The 23,784-nt window shown below is 40.8% G+C and overlaps 1 protein-coding gene across 1 annotated transcript in view; it reads left to right on the top strand.

The window, feature by feature from the left end:
• Nucleotides 1-23,784, top strand: part of cdh13 (cadherin 13, H-cadherin (heart)) — a 1,093,338-nt gene that overhangs the window by 561,424 nt on the left and 508,130 nt on the right. Inside the window, exon 6 of the mRNA XM_072595947.1 lies at nt 13,883-14,027. Within this exon, the coding sequence (XP_072452048.1) occupies nt 13,883-14,027 (145 nt within the window). The remainder of the gene's footprint in view (nt 1-13,882; nt 14,028-23,784) is intronic.

The following is a 23,784-nucleotide window of genomic DNA, read 5'->3' as shown; positions in this document are numbered from 1 at the left end:
TTTGCAGAGTTGTCTCCATATTGATGTCTCCTGTGTGCACTACTATTCTTCTGTGGAGGTGGGAATGGGATAGAGTCAAATGGACTGAACCTGGAAACAGATTGAAGGTAGCCACAAAGGTTTGGGTGAACTGGTTAGAGACTAGAGACTAATGTCAGTCCAGTTGTATTCAAGACTCTCAGGCTCTTTAGCTCTCACCTCTCACACCCCCTCATGCTCCATAAACCTCTTTTATCTTCCATTACAAAACCCCTCATACCTTCCCTGTGACCTCCATGCTGACTTCTTAAAAATTGTTTTTAGGACATGGGTCTTGCTGGCTGTTCTAGTATTTATTGCCCCTCCCTAGTTACCCTTGATGTTGTAGTGATAAGCTGCAATATATTTAATGTAAGTAGACCCACAGTACTATGAGGGAAGGAATTTTGGGAAGACTTATGTCGTATGCACAATGTTCAAAGCCAATAACCCATACAATAACAATGGTTAGTCTTGAAATAAATGCCCATGAAAAAGAATTCACTCAGAAGTTTGCTTTGTAAAGGAAAAACTGTTAGTCTTATAACCTAAAAAAGTGTCAATTTGATGGTATCATTGCAATAACCAAAGCTTTACCCCATTGGCAAGGGCACAAGGGAGACTGAAAGAGTTCATGGGGATTATGAAGAGACATGAATTTGAGGTTTAAAATCTGTCTTTCAAAAAGGTTACCAAATACAAACCCCTCACAGAGCCCGAGAACCATGAGTCCTTCAAAGCTAGTGGGAAGGAAGCATGAAAATTGTGGAGGATTATGAGATGCATTCTCCTACAATGGAACTATTTCATTGAGAGTGCAGGGTGCAGGCCTATATCCAATCCCAGCAGAAATTGTTCAGAATAAATCCAGGAATTGGATGCCACCTGCTTTTTTTGAACAAATCAAGAGTTGTCCGGATTATGCAAGAATCTTGGCCTTTTTTTTAAACTCCACCAGGTAGTGCATGCATGGAACAAAAAATTCTGTTGTCAGTTTTCTTTCATTCAAGAAATAAACCATCCTAATTTAATTATTGCAAGCCTCAAGCAATCACCTTGTCATGTGGTCAGAATAATCCTTGTGTTTGGTGTTAATTAGTATGAATTTGAAATGCTCTTAGTGTTGTAATAAAATTCACAAAAGCTGTAAATATGTTCGACATTTATTATTCATGGAATATTCAGTCAAGCAAAATAGTTGTGATTTTTTTTTAAAGAGGCAGCTTGCATGCATATATTCATTTTATTGCATTAACTGTTCTGATCCCAGATGATTGAAACTCAGGACAAGTCAGATTGCAGAATGAAATCTGCTTGACTGATCAAAAGATTTATTTTTGCAGGTGGCTACCATTATGGTTAATCACTGAACATAATCATATGAGGCTGCCAATTTTCTTTAGCAAGAGGACACAAATTTATTACACAAAAGAAAAAGGAATGCTGTATATCTTTATGATTAATCTGGGAAGAATTAAGCCCCACTGTTCCACACAGCATTGTAAAGGTATACATAGTCGAAGAGTGTGGTGTTGGAAAAGCACAGCTGGTCAGGCAGCATCTGAGGAGCAGGAGTGTCCTTCATCAGGAACGGCTTATGACCAAAACGCTGATTCTCTTGCTCCTTGGATGCCGCCTGACCAGCTCTGTTTTTCTCGCACCACACTCTTCAACTCTGATCTCCAGCAGCTGCAGTCCTCACTTTCTCCCAAGGGTATTCTTACCCAATTAAACCCCAAGATGGTCAATTTGACTGCTATTCAGGATATAAGTAATTCACACCATCATTGTTAAAGAATCAAAGTGTTTACAAATGAAAAACAGAGAAAAGAAATTATTAATAATCCACAAAATGCAACATTAACAATGCATTTTTAAACCCAATTGTGAACATATTCATTCATAAGTAAGACAGACGAAAAACAGATGTTTTGATACAAATATTGTTTGTGGGAAAAATACAAAGAGGGTAAAATAAAATTCTGAAGATCAAAAGTCTGGATCACATGGTGGATTATTATCTCTCACAGCTCCTTTGATTTTAGCAACAAGAATACATTGTTGCCTGCAAATCAATGGTCATTCTTCAATAAAAACAAAAACTGCTGGGGAAATCCAACAGGCCTGACATTGTCTTTGAAGAGAGAAACAGCATTAATATTTTGATTCCAATATGAACTCTGAAGAAGAGGAGGGCACAGTGTTTAATGTTTCTAAATTTGCTGATACAAATATATGTTGAAGAGCATGTTGTGATGAGAAGATATAAATAAGTTGAGGGAATGGGCAAAAATTTGGCAGATGGAATTTAATGCAGGAAAATGTGAGGTTACGCGATTGGTAGCAATATTCAAAAGACAATTATTTAAATAGAGAGTGACTCCAAAAGCTGCAGCATAGAGGGAGCTGGGTGTTCTTGAGCATGAAACATAAAATATTAGCATGTAGGTGCAGCAAGCACCACGAATGGCATTTCGACATTTATTGCTAGGGGATTAGAGTTTAAAACCAGGCAAGGATAGTTAGAAATGTAAAGAATGTTGATGAGACCAGAGCTGTAGTATTTTATACAGTTTTGGTCCCTATATTTAAGAAATAATAGACTAGCTTTGGATGCTAAAAGAGATTTATGAGACTGATTCCTGCGATGGAGGGGTTGACATATCGAGGAAGGCGAAACCTGTTCGGCCGTTATTCTTTAGAGTTTAGAAGAATGACAGGTGATTGTATTGAAATGTAAAAGATTTGCAAGGGTCTCGACAGGGTAGGTGTTGAGAAGGTATTCTAGTGAGAGAATCTTGAACTTGGCCATCGTTACAATATAAGGCGACACTGATTTGAAATTCATTTAGCTCAGAGATTTGTGGACGCTAGGTCATTGAAAATATTTAAAGTGAAGTTTGATATACTGTTGAAATATTGGAGAGTTGACAGTTATTCCTGATGAAGGACTTCTGCCCACAACGTCGATTTTCCTGCTCCTCAGATGCTGCCTGACCTGCTGTGATTTTCCAGCACCACTCTAATCCTGAGTTGACAGTTATGCTGAGCTTGTATGAAAGTGGAGTTAAGGCCTGGGACAGTTCAGCCATAATCTTACTTGAATGGCAGGGCATGATTGAAAGGGTGAATGGCCTATCCCTACTCAGATTAGTTATGTCTTGAAAAGAAGTGATTGAGTTAATTTTCATTGTTTTGAATCAAAATTGCTTTTATGCATTTCTTTTACATTTCATGGCTACTTCCCAACAGTTTCCAAAATCATTATTCCTCATTAATTGTATGAATTCAAAAACTTTGATAGTATTATGAAACATAAATCCAGCATTTCTGTCACTTCTGTGTGAAGCAATAATGTTTTTCTTTTATAGCGCCATGTCTATGATAATACATCCCAAGGTGCTTGGTTTTGAGGCATGCTTTTAAGAAGGGAAGATTTGGTCAGGGAATTTCAGAACTTAGGAACTTTTAAGTTCAAGGCATTATTTTGTAATCGCAAGACCCACAAACCTACAGATTAAAAACACTGCCAAATTCTGGCTTGTTGAGCATCCCTAGTTTTAATGGTGGGGTATTAAAATTCAGGAATGTTCAAGAGATATGATCAGTCCACAAATTCTATCACAAAGTGTTATGGGGTTTAAGGTTACAGAAAAATGAATGTGTAAAATCCTGGGAGGATTCAAAGAGAACTTGAAGAGAAAAGGCATCAGAATCTTCTGAGATGCATGTTTCCCCTTCCCTCCTCCCTCCGCAGAGAAAAATCTTTGTTTGCAGCATCCGCAATTGTAGGCGGGATAAGGGTTTTTGTTTAATTTTGAAAGGGTGAAAAAGTTATTGAAAATTAGTCTCCATATGCTGTATCAAAGTTAGTTTTCCTTTCATATTTTAGAACTGCTTCATCCCAGTAAGTGCAGAGAATATAAAACTGGCAATCAAGGAAGTGGTGTATGTTGTTTGTGTTGCTTCCCTTTAAGAGACTCCACCTCTTAGGAGTCCATGTGCTCTGTGTATACCATGTTGCAACTCTGTCTTTTATTTAATCTGCTTCGCTTTGGCAAGCTGTACGTATAGAAATCAGTTGGTTGTTGTTATGTTGTAACATGCTTTTCTGTTATTAATAAACTCACACACTCCTGATGAGCAATTGCTTATTAGACTGTTGTCATTGATTGACCCTGATTTCAACATAACAAAGGAGGGCAAAGAACATAAAGATGGGTATGATAAAGAGAAAATTTCACTGAAGAAAGAAGTGATGGAAGCAATAAACATTGAAATCTGAACTGGAATTTGATGTTATGAAAGCATAATTGATCCGAGCTCAGTAAATCCATTTTCCACATAAAAAGACGCTGTAGACATACAAATTGCTGTTCAGTCCAAGTTTCAAGGATTCTGGTAGATATGCTCAAAGTTACTGGAGCTTAGGGTTTCAAATATATACCAGAACGTTGTACCAATACTAGACAGGGACAGACAGTCAAATCAAATCAGTAGAGACTGATGACACTGCCAGTTCGCAAGGCGGCCAGGTCTGTCAATCAAAAGTTGGCGCAGAGGAAGAGCGGAAGAGTCGGACATCGCACAGAGCCGTGGTAATAGGGGAATCTATCATGAGAGGAACTGACCGGGATTTAAGGATGGTGTGTTGTCTTCCTGGTGCCAGGGTGAAAGACATCGCGGACAGAGTGCAGGAAATCGTCAAGGACGAGGGTGAAGAGCCAGAGGTGGTGGTACATGTCGGCACAAATGATGTCGGGAAAAAGAGGAGGAACATACTACAGCGGGACATCAGAGAACTAGGAAGAAGGCTGAAAAGCAGGACGTCCAAGGTGGTTATCTCCGGTTTGCTTCCAGTTCCTTGGGCAGGTGTGGCCACAAACAGGGAGATAATGGACTTGAACGTGTGGTTGGAGAACTGGTGCAGGAAGCAAGGATTTAAGTTCTTGGATCACAGGGGTATATTTTGTGGCAAGCATAAATTCTACAAGAGAGACGGTTTGCACCTTAATAGGTTAGGGACCAGCATTCTGGCAGGCAGGTTTTTTACTGCAACACAGCTACATTTAAACTAAGTAGCGGGGGGAGGGGACAAACTGGATGTTTAAAAAGGAAATTGAAGGGAAAGTTAGGACAAGAGAAGTCAAGAAAGACAACTGTATCAATGAGGCAGAAAACTTGGAAAGGGATCATGCTGCAAGGTTGAGTGAAATAGGGGTTGATGGGAAGGGTCAGGGCAGTAACAAATTAAAAATACTATACATGAATGCACGAAGCATTAGACATAAGATGGATGAGCTTGAGGCTCTTTTGGAAATTGGCAGATACGATATTGTGGGGATAACTGAGATGTTGCTTCAAGTGGACAGGGCCTGGGAAATGAATATTCAAGGCTACATGTGCTATCGTAAGGACAGACTGATGGGCAGAGGGGGTGGGGTGGCCTTGTTGGTAAGGGAGCATATTCAGTCCCTTGCGCGGGGGGACCTAGAGTCAGGAGATGTAGAGTCAGTGTGGATAGAGCTGCGAAATACTAAGGGTAAAAAGACCCTCTTGGGAGTCATCTACAGGCCCCCAAACAGTAGTCTGGATGTCGGATGTAAGTTGAATCAGGAGCTGAAATTGGCCTGTCGCATAGATGTTACTATGGTCGTTATGGGGGATTTTAACATGCAGGTAGACTGGGAGAATCAGGATGGTATCGGACCTCAAGAAAGAGACTTTGTGGAGTGCCTCAGAGATGGATTCTTCGAGCAGCTGTTGCTGGAGCCGAACAGGGAGAAGGCAATTCTGGATCTGGTATTGTGTAACGAACCAGAATTGGTCAGAGACCTCAAAGTGAAGGAGCCATTGGGAAGTAGTGACCAAAATACATTAAGCTTCAATCTGCAATTTGAGAGGGAGAGGGTACAGTCAGAAGTGACAGTACTTCTGTTAAATAAAGGGAACTATGGAGCTATGAGGGAGGAGCTGGCCAAAGTTCAATGGTGCAATACCTTAGCAGGGATGACCGTGGAGGAACAATGGCAGATATTTCTGCGTATAATGCAGAAGTTGCAGGATCAGTTCATTCCTAAAAGGAAGAAAGATCCCAGGAGGAGGCATGGGCGGCCGTGGCTGACGAGGGAAGTTAAGAAACATATAAAGTTAAAAGAGAAAAAGTATAACACAGCAAAGATAAGTGGGAAAACTGAGGACTGGGAAGCTTTTAAAGAACAACAGAGGATTACTAAGAAGGAAATACGCAGAGGAAAAATGAGGTACGAAGGTAAACTGGCTAATAATATAAAGGAGGATAGTAAAAGCTTATGTAAAAGCTTTAGGTATGTGCAAGGCAAAAAAATGGTTAGGACTAAAATTGGGCCCTTGAAGACAGAAACAGGGGAATCTGTGTTCACTGGGGAAGACATAAGTAATCTCCCTGAGGTAACAGTGGCTGAAGGACCTGAACTTACGGGAATTTATATTTGCCAGGATTTGGTGTTGGAGAGATGGTTGGGTCTGAAGGTTGATAAGTCTCCAGGGCCTGATGGTCTACATCCCAGGGTACTGAAGGAGGTGGCTCGGGAAATCGTGGATGCGTTGGTGATTATTTTCCAGAGTTCAATAGATTCGGGGTCGGTTCCTGAGGATTGGAGGGTGGCTAATGTTATACCACTTTTTAAGAAAGGTGGGAGAGAGAAAGCAGGAAATTATAGACCAGTTAGTCTGACCTCAGTGGTGGGAAAGATGCTGGAGTCTATCATAAAGGATGAAATTACAGCACATCTGGTTAGTAGTAACAGGATAGGACAGAGTCAGCATGGATTTATGAAGGGGAAATCATGCTTGACTAATCTTCTGGAATTTTTTGAGGATGTAACTCTGAAGATGGATGAGGGAGATCCAGTAGATGTAGTTTACCTGGACTTTCAGAAAGCTTTTGATAAAGTCCCACATAGGAGGTTAGTGAGCAAAATTAGGGCGCATGGTATTGGGGGCAAAGTACTAGATTGGATTGAAAATTGGTTGGCTGATAGGAAATAAAGGGTAGTGATAAATGGCTCCATTTCAGAATGGCAGGCAGTGACCAGTGGGGTACCGCAGGGATCCGTGCTGGGACCGCAGCTTTTTACAATATATGTTAATGATGGTATCAGCAATAACATTAGCAAATTTGCTGATGATACAAAGCTGGGTGGCAGGGTGAAATGTGATGAGGATGTTAGGAGATTACAGGGTCACCTGGACAAGTTAGGTGAGTGGGCAGATGGATGGCAGATGCAGTTTAATGTGGATAAATGTATGGTTATCCACTTTGGTGGCAAGAACAGGAAGGCAGATTACTACCTCAATGGAATCAATTTAGGTAAAGGGGCAGTACAGAGAGATCTGGGTGTTCTTGTACATCAGTCAATGAAGGCAAGCATGCAGGTACAGCAGGTAGAGAAGAAGGCTAATAGCATGTTGCCTGCATAACAAGAGGAATTGAGTATAGGAGCAAAGAGGTGCTTCTGCAGCTGTTCAGGGCCCTGTTGAGACCACACCTGGAATACTGTGTGCAGTTCTGGTCTCCAAATTTGAGGAAAGACATTCTGGCTATTAAGGGAGTGCAGTGTAGGTTCACGAGGTCAATTCCTGGAATGGCGGGATTACCTTACACTGAAAGACTGAAGCGACTGGGCTTGTATATCCTTGAGTTTAGAAGACTGAGAGGGGACCTGATTGAGACATATAAGATCATGAAAGGATTGGACACTCTGGCAGCAGGAAACATGTTTCTGCTGATGGGTGAGTGCCAAACCAGAGGACACAGCTTAAAAATACGGGGTAGACCATTTAGGACAGAGATGAGGAGAAACTTCTTCACCCAGAGAGTGGTGGCTGTGTGGAATGCTCTGCCCCAGAGGGCAGTGGAGGCCCAGTCTCTGGATTCATTTAGGAAAGAGTTAGATAAAGCTCTCAAAGATAGTGGAATCAAGGGTTATGGAGATAAAGCAGGAAGAGGATACTGATTAGGAATGATCAGCCTTGATCATATTGAATGGCGGTGCAGGCTCGAAGGGCTGAAAGGCCTACTCCTGCACCTTTTGTCTATTGTCTATCTATTGTCTATTGTCCCCTATCTCTGTACTCTCAATACAGAAAAATTAAAACCCTCAAAAGCCCTCAAAATTGACACACTTGGTTCCTGACCTGAGCTTCTAAATAACAAGCAGAAAATGAGGGCTGCAGATGCTGAAAATCAGAGTCGAAAAGTATGGCACTGGAAAAGCGCAGCAAGGCAGGTAGTGTCCCAGGAGCAGAAGAATTGACATTTTTTTCGGGCATAAGCCCTTCAGTCTACTCTCCTGCTCCTCAGATGCTGCCTGGCCTGTTGTGTTTTTCCAGTGACAGACTTTTCGACTTATGAACAACCAGTGTCATCAGACTTTGTGAATAATAGATACCAGACAGCAGGTTTATAACCGAAACAAAAGATTTAGCAGCTTATTAATAATGCAGTAGCTCTAGCACAGCAACGTTCAGCAACAAGGAATTTTAAATAATGTCTATAATTTCAATGCAATCCTCTTTAATTCTAGTCCCCACTCTCACAAATATGAATAGACAACAGGCATAGATAAGGGATTAAGAAAAAAAGATGAGTTATGATAAAGAGCTGGCTAGTTCACTTAAGCAGTCTCCACAACACATGGGATTGTGTCTTGCTTGGTTTTCATGAAGACCTATGCATGCAAATAGCTTCCAGTAGGCTTTGCAAAATATTCACTTAATAGCTATAATTGAGATTCTATTCTCCAAACATTCAGTAAGTTAATAATGAGAGGATAACCGAGGAGCAATCAAACCTCCATCTTGTAGCTTTGACCGGCACGATTCTTCTGAATAAAACGGGGTTCAAACTTTTGTTTCTGTTTTTCTGCATTCCATTTCTTAGACTGCTGGGCCCTATAACTCACTATAAGGCCCCTGTTAACTTTCAAACATCTGTCATCTGTTTGAGCATAATACTTCTCTGGAGTTGAAAAGTCATTTAGGTACTTTGAACAAGAACCAACCTACAATTAACTTCAAGGTGTTGCATTAAAAACAAAGAGAAGCTTGCTTGTTTTTTTTAGGAAAAACAAGCTGCTGCTCACAGTCCGAAGGTTACCTCCAGCTCTCAGAGTCCAGTTCACAGCTCTAAGCAGAAAATACAACAATGCAGAAACCGTTGAGGGTTCTAACATTACTTACATTTTTCTGCTTGCTATCATTAAGCTAGAAGTAAAATCATTGCCAGAGAAATTGTAGTTTTCTGTATTAACCTGTGAATGCTTAGCATGTTGGAACAAGAGAATGTACAGCACTGGGAGAGAATATACAGTTACGAAGTTGGATATACAAACTAATATATCTCAAATTCCCATTCTCTGCAAAATGCATCCAATTCATCATATCATCTCTTTATTTAAATCATTTGACATTTATTTTTTATTTACCACTGTCTTTGCAAAGCAATGAAATCTCAATCATCTGCTGCTGTACTCCTTAATATCAAGAAATTACTGGTAATCATACTGATTCAGCATTGCTTTGTCCACAACTTTAATAAAAGTATGAGAGCTAAATTGTGTTCTTTCAAATTAAGCAATGCTGAATCACTTATTATAAGTTAACAGAAGGTTTATTTATCTTTTTTTCATTCTCAACCATGAGAGAGAGATTTCCCAGATATAGAAGCAAAGCGCTGGGTTTTTGCTGGCCTACAGCATTATTTAGAATTATCAAGAAGAAAGACTAATTTGGAAGGAAGGATAAAGTCATGTTTCTTACAGGTCAGTTTTAAAATGTTATCAAAGTGTTCTATCTCAAAGCAGAGGGGTTTGGGTTGAAACTGTTAAGATGCAATGACATTTAGAATATTGGTTCTATACTCTCATTAGCTCAAATTTCTAACTTTGATAATTCTATTTGTGTCACTTCTTTAGCAAACTGAGGTATCTACTTGCCACGTGGCCATGCACTGGTTGGGTTTCGTAGAGTCATTAGTGGGCTCCGTGACGTATATTGAGGAATCATCATGAACTATTTCAGGACAGCAAGATCTGTCATAAGAAAGACACAAACCAGCCTCTAAGCAAGCTAGAAAACACAATTTATGGGAATAGAAGTCCAAACAGAAATTGTGAACCTCACACCTCATTCCTTCCATTCCCCCCACCATCCACCCAACCACCCATACTACCACCCCCATTTACACAGTCAAAGTCCAAGCAATTAGGAAAAAGTGAGGACTGCAGATGTTGGAGATCAGAGTCGAGTGTAGCGCTAGAAAGGGACAGCAGGTCAGACAACATCCGAGGAGCAGGAGAATCAATGTTTTGGACATAAGCCCTGAATTGTGATTCCTGATGAAGGGCTTATACCCTAAACGTCGAATCTCCTGCTCCTCAGATGCTGCCTGACCTACTTTGCTTTCTACTAAGTCCAACTCTCTACTATGTCCAAGCAATGGCAAGTTTCATTGCTCAAAGAAAATCTGCTGAGAGAGCAGCTTTTCTAATACTTATGGCAGTGTTCACTGTAATGAGGTAGCTCAAAGACTGGATGCCCCTTCTTTTCAATATACTTGGCATGTGTCCACTCTCGGAGTGTGTAGTTTACATTGCTAGGCTTGCTGTTCAGGAAATGGGCAGTCTGATGGGTGGCATGGATAGATGGAAAGGACACCATTGTATATACCTCAAATACTCTGCCTCTATGTTCTGTTGGGAATGTGATACCATGTAGAATGGCCCCAAGTAATGATGCTTGCTTGAAGAATTGGTATAGGCACGATGAGTCAAATGGCCTTCTTCTCTGACATAACAGTTCTGTGATCCTGTGACAGTAGGTGGCTAGAATGATCAATCTGCATGTGCCTGTGTGGGTGGTCTAGGCTCATTTCAACAATATTTATCCTTAAAAGGTTCCAATTCCTGTTGGGATGCAATATCTATGAAATGAATTTTTGAGATACTTATTTTCTGATGTTTATTTTCCCCATTTAAATTGCATCACATTTTTTCAAGTATTTAGTGATGGTTGCATTGATTTGTTTTAGCCCTAAAAGGTCCATTCCAAATATTTATCACTACTTAGCATGATCTATCTCACTGGAAATGTCAAAAACATCGCTGGCAATATCTCAGAAAAAAAGTTATTTGCAGAGAAGTTCCTTTTCTAGCTTGGAAATAAAACAAAATGGTTTATGCAGTTCTTAAAAATGATATTGTAATTCTAACCTTTGAGTATGCAATATTCTTTGCAGCTTTCAAACATTCTGTGTCTCATATCAGAAAATTATTTGGTTTAAGGGCTCAATGAATAGTTCTTAAAAGTAAAGGGATAGAAATGTCACAGAATGCTCCTGAGAAAATATTCTTCAAGCAAAAAATTAGATTTATGATATAAATTCACATTTAATACTCTATGTTAGGTGTGCTTGATAAAAAAAAGTGCTATATTTTTCTATTCAGTATATCCAGTTTGAGCTAAGGGCTTGATTTTGCACTCTGTAGCTGGAGAATAAAGAACTTATTATACTTTGTCATGTCCTGAGGACATTTCAAAATGCTTCATAACTATTTATTTACTTTTTTTAGTATAATCACTACAATTTATAAAGACATAAGACATCCAGTTGTCCCTGGCACCAATCTACAGTTACATGGTCAAAAGAATACAGGGGCGATGCTGAAGTGCTAGCGTCTGTTTTTTGAGTAAAGTGTAGGCTTAATACTGAAAAGGGTAACCGTGGGAGAAGCTGTGCCCAATCTGCATGTGCATTTGGACCATCCTTAACTTTGCCAAGCTCCTTGTTTTCTCAATGTCAGGCATTTCCTAAAGTGGCTTTAAATGACCTGTTTTGGACAAGTCACTTTTTTTCTCGGTGTCTTTCTTTGTCTCTTTTTCTCTCTCTGTCTCTTTTTTTCTCTTTCTCTCGCTCTCCCCTCCCCCCCTGCTCCCACCCCACAATCACACTCTCTCTTACTCTCATTCTCTTTTACTCTGCCTCTGTCTCTGTCTCTCTCTTTTTTCTCTCTCTCTCTACCCTCTATCTCCACAGGAGATATGACCTACCCATCACTCTTTCTGTGATACACTGATGGTGTATTTGTTGCTGCTTCTTGTTCTTGTCCAGAATTGGAAAAATTAATCAAATCTGCTTCTAATTTCCATCCTTCTCTTATCTTCACTCACTCCGTCTCTGACTTCTTCCTCCCTTTCCTTGATTTCTCTTCTTCCATAGATAAGCTGTCCACTGACTTGCACAGTTACCATCTACACCTCCTCACATCCTACTTCCTGTAAGGATTCCATTCTATTCTCCCAGTTTCTCCACCTCTGTCATATCTATTCTGATGATGCACTGGGCTGCCTCTTTGCTGCTCAATTGAGTAATACCTTCCCACTTTGGTTGACCAGGGCTCTATGTGTCTATGTTTCCTGCACTTCTTTCCTCACATCTTCCCAAAACAACAATAGTGTTCCCCTTGTCTTCACTTTCCATTGGTATCGGCATTCAAAGAATCTCCTCACGACAAGTCTTAACATTTTAATTAGGCAAAAATGAGGACTGCAGATGCTGGAGATCAGAGTCTAGATTAGAGTGGTGCTGGAAAAGCACAGCCGGTCAGGCAGTATCTGTGGAGCAGGAACACCAATGTTTTGGGCAAAAGCCCTTGCTCTTCGCATTTTAATGTCTTGTTTACTGAGCCAAGAGGACCTATTCTCACCTTTTCATGCCTTACTTTATAGCCATTTTTACATGTCTTTCTGTGTTTGTGTTTGTGCCTATTATTCACCCAGAAAATTTTCTGCCCAAAGCCCTTGTTCCTATTGTTGATTGGAAAGGGAGCGAAAATCACTTACCTCAGTCGATTCTTTAATGTTTGCCAAATAATCCCAAGTGAGAGCTCCAAATGAAACATACAGGACCTCAGTTTATTGCTTGATGTGAAGATTGACACATCTGTTAAGGTAGCACACCCTGCATCAACTCTCAAATTTCTGAATTTGGGACTGTGAGTGCTATCAAATGAGCCAATGTTGCATCAAGTGTACTGTAAGAGAAAAATTAAAGCAATGATCTATCTGGTCATTCACAAAGCTCAGAAAGACTTCATCACTGCTGAGGTTTGAAATTATTGTTGGCAGAATTTGTGAATGAAGCGTTACTGTGTTTATATTAGAGTCTTTGGTCTTTTTGCAGTAATAGCAATTTTGATGTAGCTTGATGTGTTTGTTACAATCATGAATTATTATATGAATGCATTGAATATTCAACTGTTCGCATGATCAAAAGTAATGCCTTGGTTTATCTCAGCCTGAAAGGGTCATTAGAGCAGATTTAAGATAAACTTATAAAAGAGCATTGGACGTAGAGTTGAAATGAAAAACATATGAAGTGCCACAGGGAGAATGAAATGGGAGTGGGACTAATTAGTTATGCCTTTCAGAGAACTGTCAAAAATAGCATGATGGCCAAATAATCTTTTTTTCCTGGAAATGTCTGAATTTTATCACTCCTTCAATTCAATAGTCCTGGATTGTGAGGAGTGGAATGAAATTAGACACAGTTTGAAAGTACATCTTCATTATATCTTTACAGTGTTTTCCAGCTTATTTTTGCAGTTGATTGCAAACAGTTTAAGTAGGATCTAAATGTGAATTGATTTTCTGTGAATGAGAAACATTTGGATTTTTACTTATTTCTGATGGAATTCCTCTGGGACTAACTTGTTAACCCTGCTGAGGACTGGTTGAAAGGAAATTGCTGATGTGAAAGATTGTTGGTGCATGCTTCTGTCACTGTAATAATTCAACTTACTCGATCCATTTCTACCTCAAATAGCTGCAAGTTGAAATCACTGACTCCACTGGGAAACTCCTTGAAGGACCAGCCACCCTGTATATCACGATTATTGATCAGAATGATAACAAACCTCTCTTCAGGGAAGGACCGTATGTGGGCCATGTCCTGGAAGCATCCCCTACTGGTGAGTTAAATCTATAGTTAGAAGCTGTTTCCTGAAAGAAACATACAAGACATTATGAGTCATGAAGAAATTATATGCTCATAATGAATGTCAAATATTTCAGTAAAAGTTCATCTTGATTTGTTCTTGTGCCTCATTCTTAGGAAGAGTTTTATCAGTGTAACACTTTGTTGGATTAGACAATTTTGTACAATTCTAATGTAATGATTTAAACATATTGGACTATTAATTATAATTCAATCATTTAATGCTAAACTCTCTCATTATTTTCTCTCACACAACCATTAATAATTGAGGGCAAGCTGGTTACAGACCACTGCCAATGTTTTATTTGATCATTCAAAGTTCATCTAAAGCTGACGATGATAGAGAACTGGCAAGCCTTGCACTGCTTTTTGTGCCAAGGCCTTTCTATCCATTCTAACACTTACTTAGAGATTCTATGTAGAATTAAATGGAACAAATTGTGGATGAGTTAGAGGTGAACAGATCCAACTGTCCAGATTTAATTTCTCAACATTACCCTGGCACACTGCAGAGCTGTCTGGTTCAGATATTGGATTACCGAGTCTGTCAAAAAAAAGATTGATTTGTTTCCAGGCTTTCATTGTCAGCCATATTGTCTTTGTGACACATTGACCTCAAGGAAACATTATATTATATCAACTCCTTCCAAAGAAATAGTTATTGTCTGATTGCTTAAATCTAGATCTAAACATTTGTTATGTGGACAATAGACATCAGGCACAACTCAGCGTAACATGTGTGAGTAGATTGCCACTTTGCTCCTGGCAACATCAAGAACACTCACACATCCCATTCAGTGGTGGCTCTATCAATTGTTGATCTAAGGCTGGAATTGCATCTCCTCACCTTTCTACAATTGAGTTATACTTGGCATCACACCTCATGTATGTGAAATCATGTTTGGACTCCAGCCTGAGGTAACCAATTCTAGAAACTGTGGTCAATTATCTCACAATTTTCTCACTATCTACAGGCTGCTTTTAGTTCAGGGACAGTTTGTACCTATGTATTGTGCTTGACATTCTCAATATTACTAAATGTAATACTCCTTCATTGACTTATGAAGCAAGGTCATTTTGTGATCTGCTTTTGATACTGGCCCACCACCACGATGATAACTTAATGCATCTTTAAGGTGCATTGTCTCCAATCTGGAGACAGTACATCTCTGCAGCTGCCTCTATCTTCCTCCAGACCAGTCTGATTGGAGAGGTTGTGCTCTTTCACACTCACTTGGATGAACATATCTCATAACAGCCTCTCAGATCAGAGGAAGACTTTCAGGTAAGAGTGAGTGAGCTGAGGAACTGCCTTGCTCGGTCACCTCCACATTCCTTTGGCTGTTGCAGCTTCAAAACTTCATGTGTTGCCTTGCCGTTGGAACTTGTGTCAAGGTCCCTTTAATTTGATTCTAACAAAATGGTGAACTTCTAGGTGTTATCTCACCCTCCCTCCTGACTAGTTGCAGTACTGCAAGGTGTGACCCTGATGGTGTGGCTCCATTAAAGAACTTTGGTAAAGGCTGATCTTTTGCCATTCAGATTCCTGAACCACTATGTCATGCTGTCAGGGACTAGGTTGAAAAAATTACATACATTGGATCTGAGCAACTTTTTTTTGTAATATTCCCTTCTCCTCTGAATGAGCCACCTCACCCCTGCTTAATAACTCCTGATAGCTGCATAAAGACTAGGACTTCAGTATGCGAGTCATCTCTTCCTACCTCACTATGCTGTATTAGTAACTAAACATTGAGGTATTAGGGAGCTGTATGGCTTCTGGAAATGAAACCGAGAACTTTGAAGGAAAGAATAATAATGGCTTTATCTGCCTGCATATCTCAGCGCATATGCCAAAAAAAATTACTGAATGAAGACAAGATAATGAAGATAAATATGCAAATTGTCAAATCAACAGTAAAAACCGGTGTTAGATTCAATTTGCAATTTTATTCTGTTATACTTTGGTTGTTCAAAGTGTTTATTAAGTTGTTAGAAGGTTGTGTGAATGAAACTAACTCAGGTGTTTGTGGAAATTAGATCACTTCTAGCTGCATGCTTATCTGTAAACGTTGATTTTGTTTTGATGCTACTGAACTAGTCAGTGTGATGTTAACTTATCTACAACTCTCTCAATTGCACAGAATGTGAATCAAGACCAATATTTTACAAGTTTCTGAAAGTGTAGTCGGTAGTTAAATATTAAGATGTTTGTACGAAATGCCTCCTGCTTTTGTCACAGTTGTCTACTCCGATGTTTTAGCCTCCTCTGAAATAAGAATAGTGTGAATGTATTGGTTGGCAATGGTCGAGTGGTATTATCGCTGGACTGTTAATCTTAGAGACACAGATAATGTTCTGGGTACCTGGGTTCGTATCCTGACATGGCAGATGTTGGAATTTGAATTCAATAAAAAAATCTGGAATTATGAGTCTAATGATGACCATTGTTGTAAAAATCTTTCTGGTTCTTTAGGAAGGAAACTGCCATCCTTACCTGGTCTGAACTACATGTGACTCCACACCCACAGCAATGTGGTTGACTCTCAAATGCCTGATAGGCAATAAATGCTGGCCCACCCAGCCATGCCCTCATCCTGCAAATGAATTTTAAAAATCATTATAAGCAACAGTGTGTTTTCTCTTATGAGATTAAGATCATCTTCATCCATTTCCTCTGCCTCATTGATTGGTCAAGGTTTAAACATAATTTGGTATGAAAGTGAAAATGAAACAGAATGGAAGAAAAAAAGTGTTCACGTTTTGGTTACATTTATGAATTTCATTTGTAAAACAGATCTTCGGTAAGGTTCCATCTTGCAAGTATGTTCATGGAGGTGTAATTAAACCACGCTTAGATGAAGAAGGAAATACGGTTTGCCGTAAACTTCCTGCATCAAATGAATTGAAATTGAATTGCTAAGTATGTAAGTTAGCTTGCTGAGCTGGGAGATTTGTTTGCAGATGTTTTGTCACCATACTAGCTAACATCATCAATGAGATTCTACACACTCTCATCATCGTCCATTTGCTTATCCAAAGACTATTTAATGTCCCTAATGTGGCTGAGTTAACTACATTGACAGGCAGGACATTCCACGCCCTTACCACTCTGAGTAAAGAACCTGTCTCTGACATCTGTCTTAAATCTATCACCTCTCAATTTCTAGTTATGCCTCCCCGTACCAGCCGACGTCATCATTCGAGGAAAAAATCTTTCACTGTCTACCCTATCTAATCCTCTGATCATCTTGTATGTCTCTATCAAATCTCCTCTTAGCCTTCTTCTTTCCAATGAGAACAGACCCAGGTCTCTCAGCCTTTCCTTATAAGATCTTCCCTCCAGACCAGGCAACATCCTGGTAAATCTCCTCTGCACCTTTTCCAATGCTTCCACATCCTTCCTGTAATGGAGCGACCAGAACTGTACACAGTATTCCAGGTGTGGACACATTAGCATTTTGTACAGTTGCAGCATGACATCACAGCTCCGGAACTCAATCCCTGTCCAATAAAACCTAACACACTATCAACCTGGGTGCTGCTTTCAGGGATCTATGTACATGGACTCAAAGATCCCTCTGCACATCCACACTACTAGGAGTCTTTCCATTGATCCAGTATTCTATCTTCCTCTTATTCTTCCCAAAGTGATTCACCTCACATTTATCTGCATTGAACTCCATTTGTCACATCTCAGCCAATTCTGTAGTTTATTCGAGTTTCCCTGCAACCTGCAGCATTATTCCATACTGTCCACTACTCCACCAACTTCAGTGTCATCTGCAAATTTACTAATCCATCCACCTATGCCTGCGTCCAAATCACTTGTAAAAATGACAAACAACAGTGCTCCCAAACACAGATCCTTGTGACACACCATGAGTAACCGGACTCCAGGCTGAATATTTTCCATCAACCATCACTTGCTCCCTTCTTATAGAAAGCCAGTTTTTAATCCAAACTGGTAAATCACCCTCAATCCCATGCCTCTGCATTTTTTCCAACAGCCTACCATGTGGAACCTTATCAAAGGCTTTATTGAAGTTCATGTACACCACATCAACTGCCCTACCCTCATCCACATGCTTGGTCACCTTCTCAAAGAACTCAATGAGGTTTGTGAGACATGACCTGCCCTTGACAAAACCATGTTGATTATCTCCAAACAAATTGTTGCTTGCTAGATGATTGTAAATCCTATCTCTTATAATCCTTTCCAAAACTTTTCCTGCAACAGACATAAGGCTCACTGGTCTATAATTACCTTGATCATCTCAACTGCCCTTCTTGAACAAGGGCATGACATTTGCAATCCTCCAGTCCTCAGGTACTAAACCTCTAGACAATGATGACTCAAAGATCAAGGTCAAAAGCTCCGCCATTTCCTCCCTAGCTTTCCAGAGAATCCTCGGATAAATCCCATCCAGCCCAGGGGACTTATCTACTTTCACACCTTCTAGAATTGGTAACACCTCTTCCTTATTAACCTCAATCCTTTCTAGTCTAATAGTCCATGTTGGTCTTCTCCTCTCCAATATTCTCCTTTTCTTGAGTGAAAACAGATGAGAAATATTCATTTAACTCCTCTTCGACCTCCACAGGGTCCACACACAAGTTCCATTTCTGCCTTTGACTGGCCCTATTCCTACCCTAGTCATTCTTTTATTCTTCACATACCTATAGAAAGCTTTAGGGTTGTCCTTTATTCTACCTGCTAAAGACTGCTCATGTCTCCTCGTTGCTCTTCTTAATTCTCTCCTTATATCCTTCCTAGCTAATCTGTAACTCTCCATCGCCTCATCTGAACAATCTCATCTCAATGTCACATAAGCCTCCCTCTTCCACTTAACAGGAGATACAATTTCTTTAGTAAACCATGGTTCCCTGACCTTATCACTTGTTCCCTGCCTGACTGGGACATACCTATCAAGCACACGCAACATCTGTTCCTTAAAGCAGCTCCACATTTTGATTGTCCCCATCCCCTGCATTTTGCCACCCCATTCTATGCCTCTTAAGTCTTATAATTGCCCTTTCCCCCATCTATAATTCTTGCCCTGTGGCATGTACCTATCCCTTTCCATTGCTAAAATAATCATAAGTGAATTATGGTCACTCTCTCCAAAGTGCTCACCTACAACTAAATCAAATACCTGGCCTGGTTCATTACCAAGCACCAGATCCAGTTGTGGCCTCCCCTCTTGTCGGCCCTTCGACATACTGTGTCAGGAAACCCTCTTGCACGCATTGGACAAAAACTGATCCATCCGACGTACAAGTTATAGCATTTCCAGTCAATGTTGAGGAAGTTGAAGTTCCCCATAATGACCATCCTGTTCCTTTCACTCCTACCCAGAATCATTTGCCAATCCTCTCCTCCACATCCCTAGAACTTTGCGGAGGCCTTTAAAATCTCCCAGTAGTGTGACCTCTCCTCTCCTGTTTCTAACCTCAGCCCATACCATCTCAGTAAATGAGTCCTTGTCAAAAGTTCTTTCAGCCACCATTATACTATCCTTGACTAACCAAGCCACACCTCCCCCTCTTTTACCATCTTCCCTGTTCTGAGTGAAAGATTTAAACCCTGGAACCTGCAACATCCATTCCTGACCCTGCTCTATCCATGTCTCAGAAATGACCACAAGATCGAAGTCCCAGGTACCTATCGATACTGCAAGCTCACACACCTAATTCCAAATACTCCTGGCGTTGATGCAGACACACTTTAAACCAGCTTGCTGTCTGCCAGCACACTCCTGTGACCGTGAAGTCCTGTCCATGCCCTCCCTACTCTCATCATCCTGTGCACTGGAACTACACCACAGGTTCCCATCTCCCTGCTGAGCTAGATTAAACCCACCCAAATAGCACCAGCAAATTTCCCACCCAGGATATTAGTATCCCTCTGGTTCAAGTGAAGACTGTCCTGTTTGTAGAGGTCCTACCTTTCCCCAGAATGAGCCCCAATTATCCATGCACCTGAAATCCTTCCTCCTGCACCATGCCTGCAGCCATGCGTTCAGCTGATATCGCTCCTTATTCCTTGCCTCGCTATCACGTGGCACGCGTAACAAACCAGAGATAACAACTCTGTTTGTTTGAGCTCTCAGCTTCCACCCGAGCTCCCTAAAATGCTGCCTTATATCCCTATCCCTCTTTGTACCTATGTTGTTGGTACCTACGTGGATCACGATTTGGGGCTGGTCATCCTCTCCCTTCAGGATCCCAAAGACATGATCCGAGACATCACGGACCTTGACACCTGGGAGGCAACACACCAAACGTGAGTCTCTTTCGTTCCCAACAAACCTTCTATCTGACCCTTTAACTATTGAGTCCCCAACGCCTAACACTCTCCTCCTCCCCCCCCCCCCCCCCCCCGCCCCCCCGCCACCACCGTCCCTTCTGTGCAACAGGGACAGACTCTGTGCCAGAAACCTGCATCCTACTGCATGCCCCTGGTAAGTCATTTCCCCCCGCCCCCAGAAGTATCCAAAATGGCATACTTGTTTTTCAGGGGAATGGTCACAAGGGGTCCCTGCACTGACTGTTTTCTTCTCCTTCTAACAGTTACCCAGCTTTCTTCGTGCCTACTACTTCCCTGTAACTCTTATCTATCACAGACTCTGCCTCCTGAATGATCTAAAGTTCATCCAGCTCCTGCTCCAGTTCCCTAACGCGGTCTTGGAGGAGCAAGACTTGGGTGCACTTCCTGCAGATGTACTTGGATGGGACACTAATGGCGTCCCTCACCTCAAATATCATGCAGGAGGAACATTCCTCTCCCTGCACTGCCAATCCCTGCTAGTCCCCTTATCGGAAAGTAAAAAAGAAGAGAAGCTTACCTGATGTGTCCCCGGTGTTTAAGGTTAGAGGAGGTGGATGGGTGGGAGGCCATAGAAGGGTAGGGTCTCGGGTTTAGAAAACACTCACTTATATAGCTGAGGGGAAAATAACTCCCTCCTTTCCCAGAAACCTCAGCTCTCCGATGTCAGGTATAAAGATTTAAATTAGTGGCTAAGCTTTCCTGGCAGGTCCCTGGTCCAAGCTCCCCCTCTTCCTGCTGCTGAAAACTGAAATGAGAGAGTTTAGAAGAATGAGGAGAGATCTGATTGAAATTTGCAGAATTCTGAGATGCCTGGATACAGTGGGTGTGGAGAAGATATTTCCATAGTAAGAGAGATTCAGACCTGAGAGCACAACCTCAGACTGAAGGGCAGACCCCTTAGAACTGAGATGAGGAGGAATTTCTTCAGCCAGAACTTATTGTCACAGAAGCTGTGGAAGACAAGTCACTGAATGCATTTACGACGGCGATATTTATGTTCTTGATTGGTGAGGAGATCAAGGGTTACAGGGAAGAGGCAAGAGACTGGAGTTAAGAAACCATAACAGCCATGATGAAATGGGAGAGCAGACTTGATGGGCCAATGGCCTTATTCTGTTCCAATATCTATGGTCTCCAGATCTGTATCATCTTTATATCCTCTTATCAGAAAGATGTTGTGAAACTTGAAAGGGTTCAAAAAAGATTTACAAGGATGTTACCAGGGTTGGAGGATTTGAGCTATAGGGAGAGGCTGAACAGGCTTGGGCTGTTTTCCCTGGAGCGTCGGAGGCTGAGGAATGATCTTCTAGAGGTTTACAAAATTATGAGGGGCATGGATAGGATAAATAGACAAAGTCTTTTCCCTGGGGTCAGGGAGTCCAGAACTAGAAGGCATAGGTTTGGGGTGAGAGGGGAAAGATATAAAAGAGACCTAAGGGCAACTTTTTCATGCAGAGGATGGTACGTGTATGAAATGAGCTGCCAGAGGAAATGGTGGAGGCTGGTACAATTGCAATATTTAAGAGGCATTTGGATGGGTATATGAATAGGAAGGGTTTGGAGGGATATGGGCCGGGTGCTGGCAGGTGGGACTAGATTGGGTTGGGATATCTGGTCGGCATGGACGGGTTGGACCAAAGGGTCTGTTTCCATGCTGTACATCTCTATGACTCTTCACAACGTACATCCTTTCCATCTGTAAGATGCACTGTGGACATTCACCAAGACCCTTGGACAGAACTTTCCAAACTCATGACCACTACCATTTGGAAGAAGGGCTGCAGGTACATGGGAACACCACCTGCAATTTCCCCTCCAAGCTACTCACCGCCCTGCCTTAGAAATATATTACTCTACCTCAGTGTTGCTGGGCCCAAATCCTGGAACTCCCTCCCCAATAGCACTGTGATGCATCCAGACCAAATGGTCTGCAGTTGCTCAAACAGGCAGCTAAACAATACGTTCTCAACATCAGCTGTTGATTGGTAATAAACACTTGCCCAGCACTGAAGTCCACATCCTCTGAATAAATAATAATGTTTTGTGTTCTTGCAACTGAAGTATATGTCTTTGCTTAAACCACTGCATAAATTGTGAAAAAACTGAGACCCCAGCACAGAACCCAAATGAACTCCATTCATCACAATCTGCCAATCAGAGAAAGACCCATTTATGCATACTGTTTTCTGCCAGGCAGCCAACCTGAAATCTTCAATTTGGCCTCTGTCTTCAAATAACATCTTGATCAATAATACGTGATTGCTATTTCAGAACTGGGAGCCCCTGGCATATTAGTGACAGTGGTTTATGATTTGATTGGTTGTACTCTGTGAATTCTCTCTGGAAACTTTTACCATTTCTGGGTCTGACGAACCTCTAGACCTTTCCACAAAATTAAATTCAGTTTTGTGGTTATTGTTAGGGCTGCTCATTTGGGATAAACAGTGTTCTTTGAGAACATAACTGAGGTTTAACACAACTATGCAGCAACTTGGAACATTCTATCACATGAAAATTGCTACATTAATGCAAATTGTTGTCAGTTTATAGAATGGCCAATAAAGTGCTCGATCAGTTTAAACATCAGGAAGCATTTCTTCTTTCAGAAGATTATTATCTCACTGAAAAGGGTAGTAGTAGATATGATAATTTTGGGTATTTTATTAGCAATTGAGAATTCCTGGTAAACTGGGCATACAGGTGTTTTGGAAATTTGTGGATTAATTAGTTAGGTCCTCTAACGATGCATTGTCCATTATTAATTAACTTCATTATGGGGTCAGGATAAATTTTCTGGAGCAATTTTCTGAAGAATTGTATCAGTACTTTCTTCCACAGGACTTAGCTCTATTTGATAATGAGAAGGATGGTTCACAAAGCTCCACACATTGTATTACTTGAGGGTTTGGTAGTCTGGTTTGGCCTTTCTTTTCATGTTCATATAAAATGCAGTTGGCTGCTGGATTGGGCGAGTTAGAGGACACTGGAGGGCAGAGTATTATTTGTCGTGAATGTTCTTCAGTCCTTAAACCAATTTATAAAAGAGCTTTATTGAAGTACTTCTCCCATAATAAGTCTAAATTCTTGCAGGATTTACTGAGGATCTTCAAATACGCTGATTATTTAAGGATTATTCATAACACCTTGCACATAGAATATTAATAAATGATCAAGCAATAAAAGAATATAATAACCAATTAATTTTTTTTTGATTGTGTGGAGATTTTCCAAAAGATGTATTAAAATTTGGTAAGCCTCAAGATCAAAAGGTCCTGAACAAAAACATTAAAGATACATGTCAATAGGAACCTGAGGAGAGAAAATGCAGATCAATGTTTGAAGCATGAGGCTTCTTCTTCATTGGAAGATGAGTTGTAGGGACAATGTCCAAATGTAGGGT

This window comes from Chiloscyllium punctatum, chromosome 26, assembly GCF_047496795.1.
Source record: "Chiloscyllium punctatum isolate Juve2018m chromosome 26, sChiPun1.3, whole genome shotgun sequence".
NCBI classification, from domain to species: Eukaryota; Metazoa; Chordata; class Chondrichthyes; order Orectolobiformes; family Hemiscylliidae; genus Chiloscyllium; species Chiloscyllium punctatum.
Note: the sequence above shows the minus strand (reverse complement) of the source record. Positions and strands in the feature narration are given on the sequence as shown.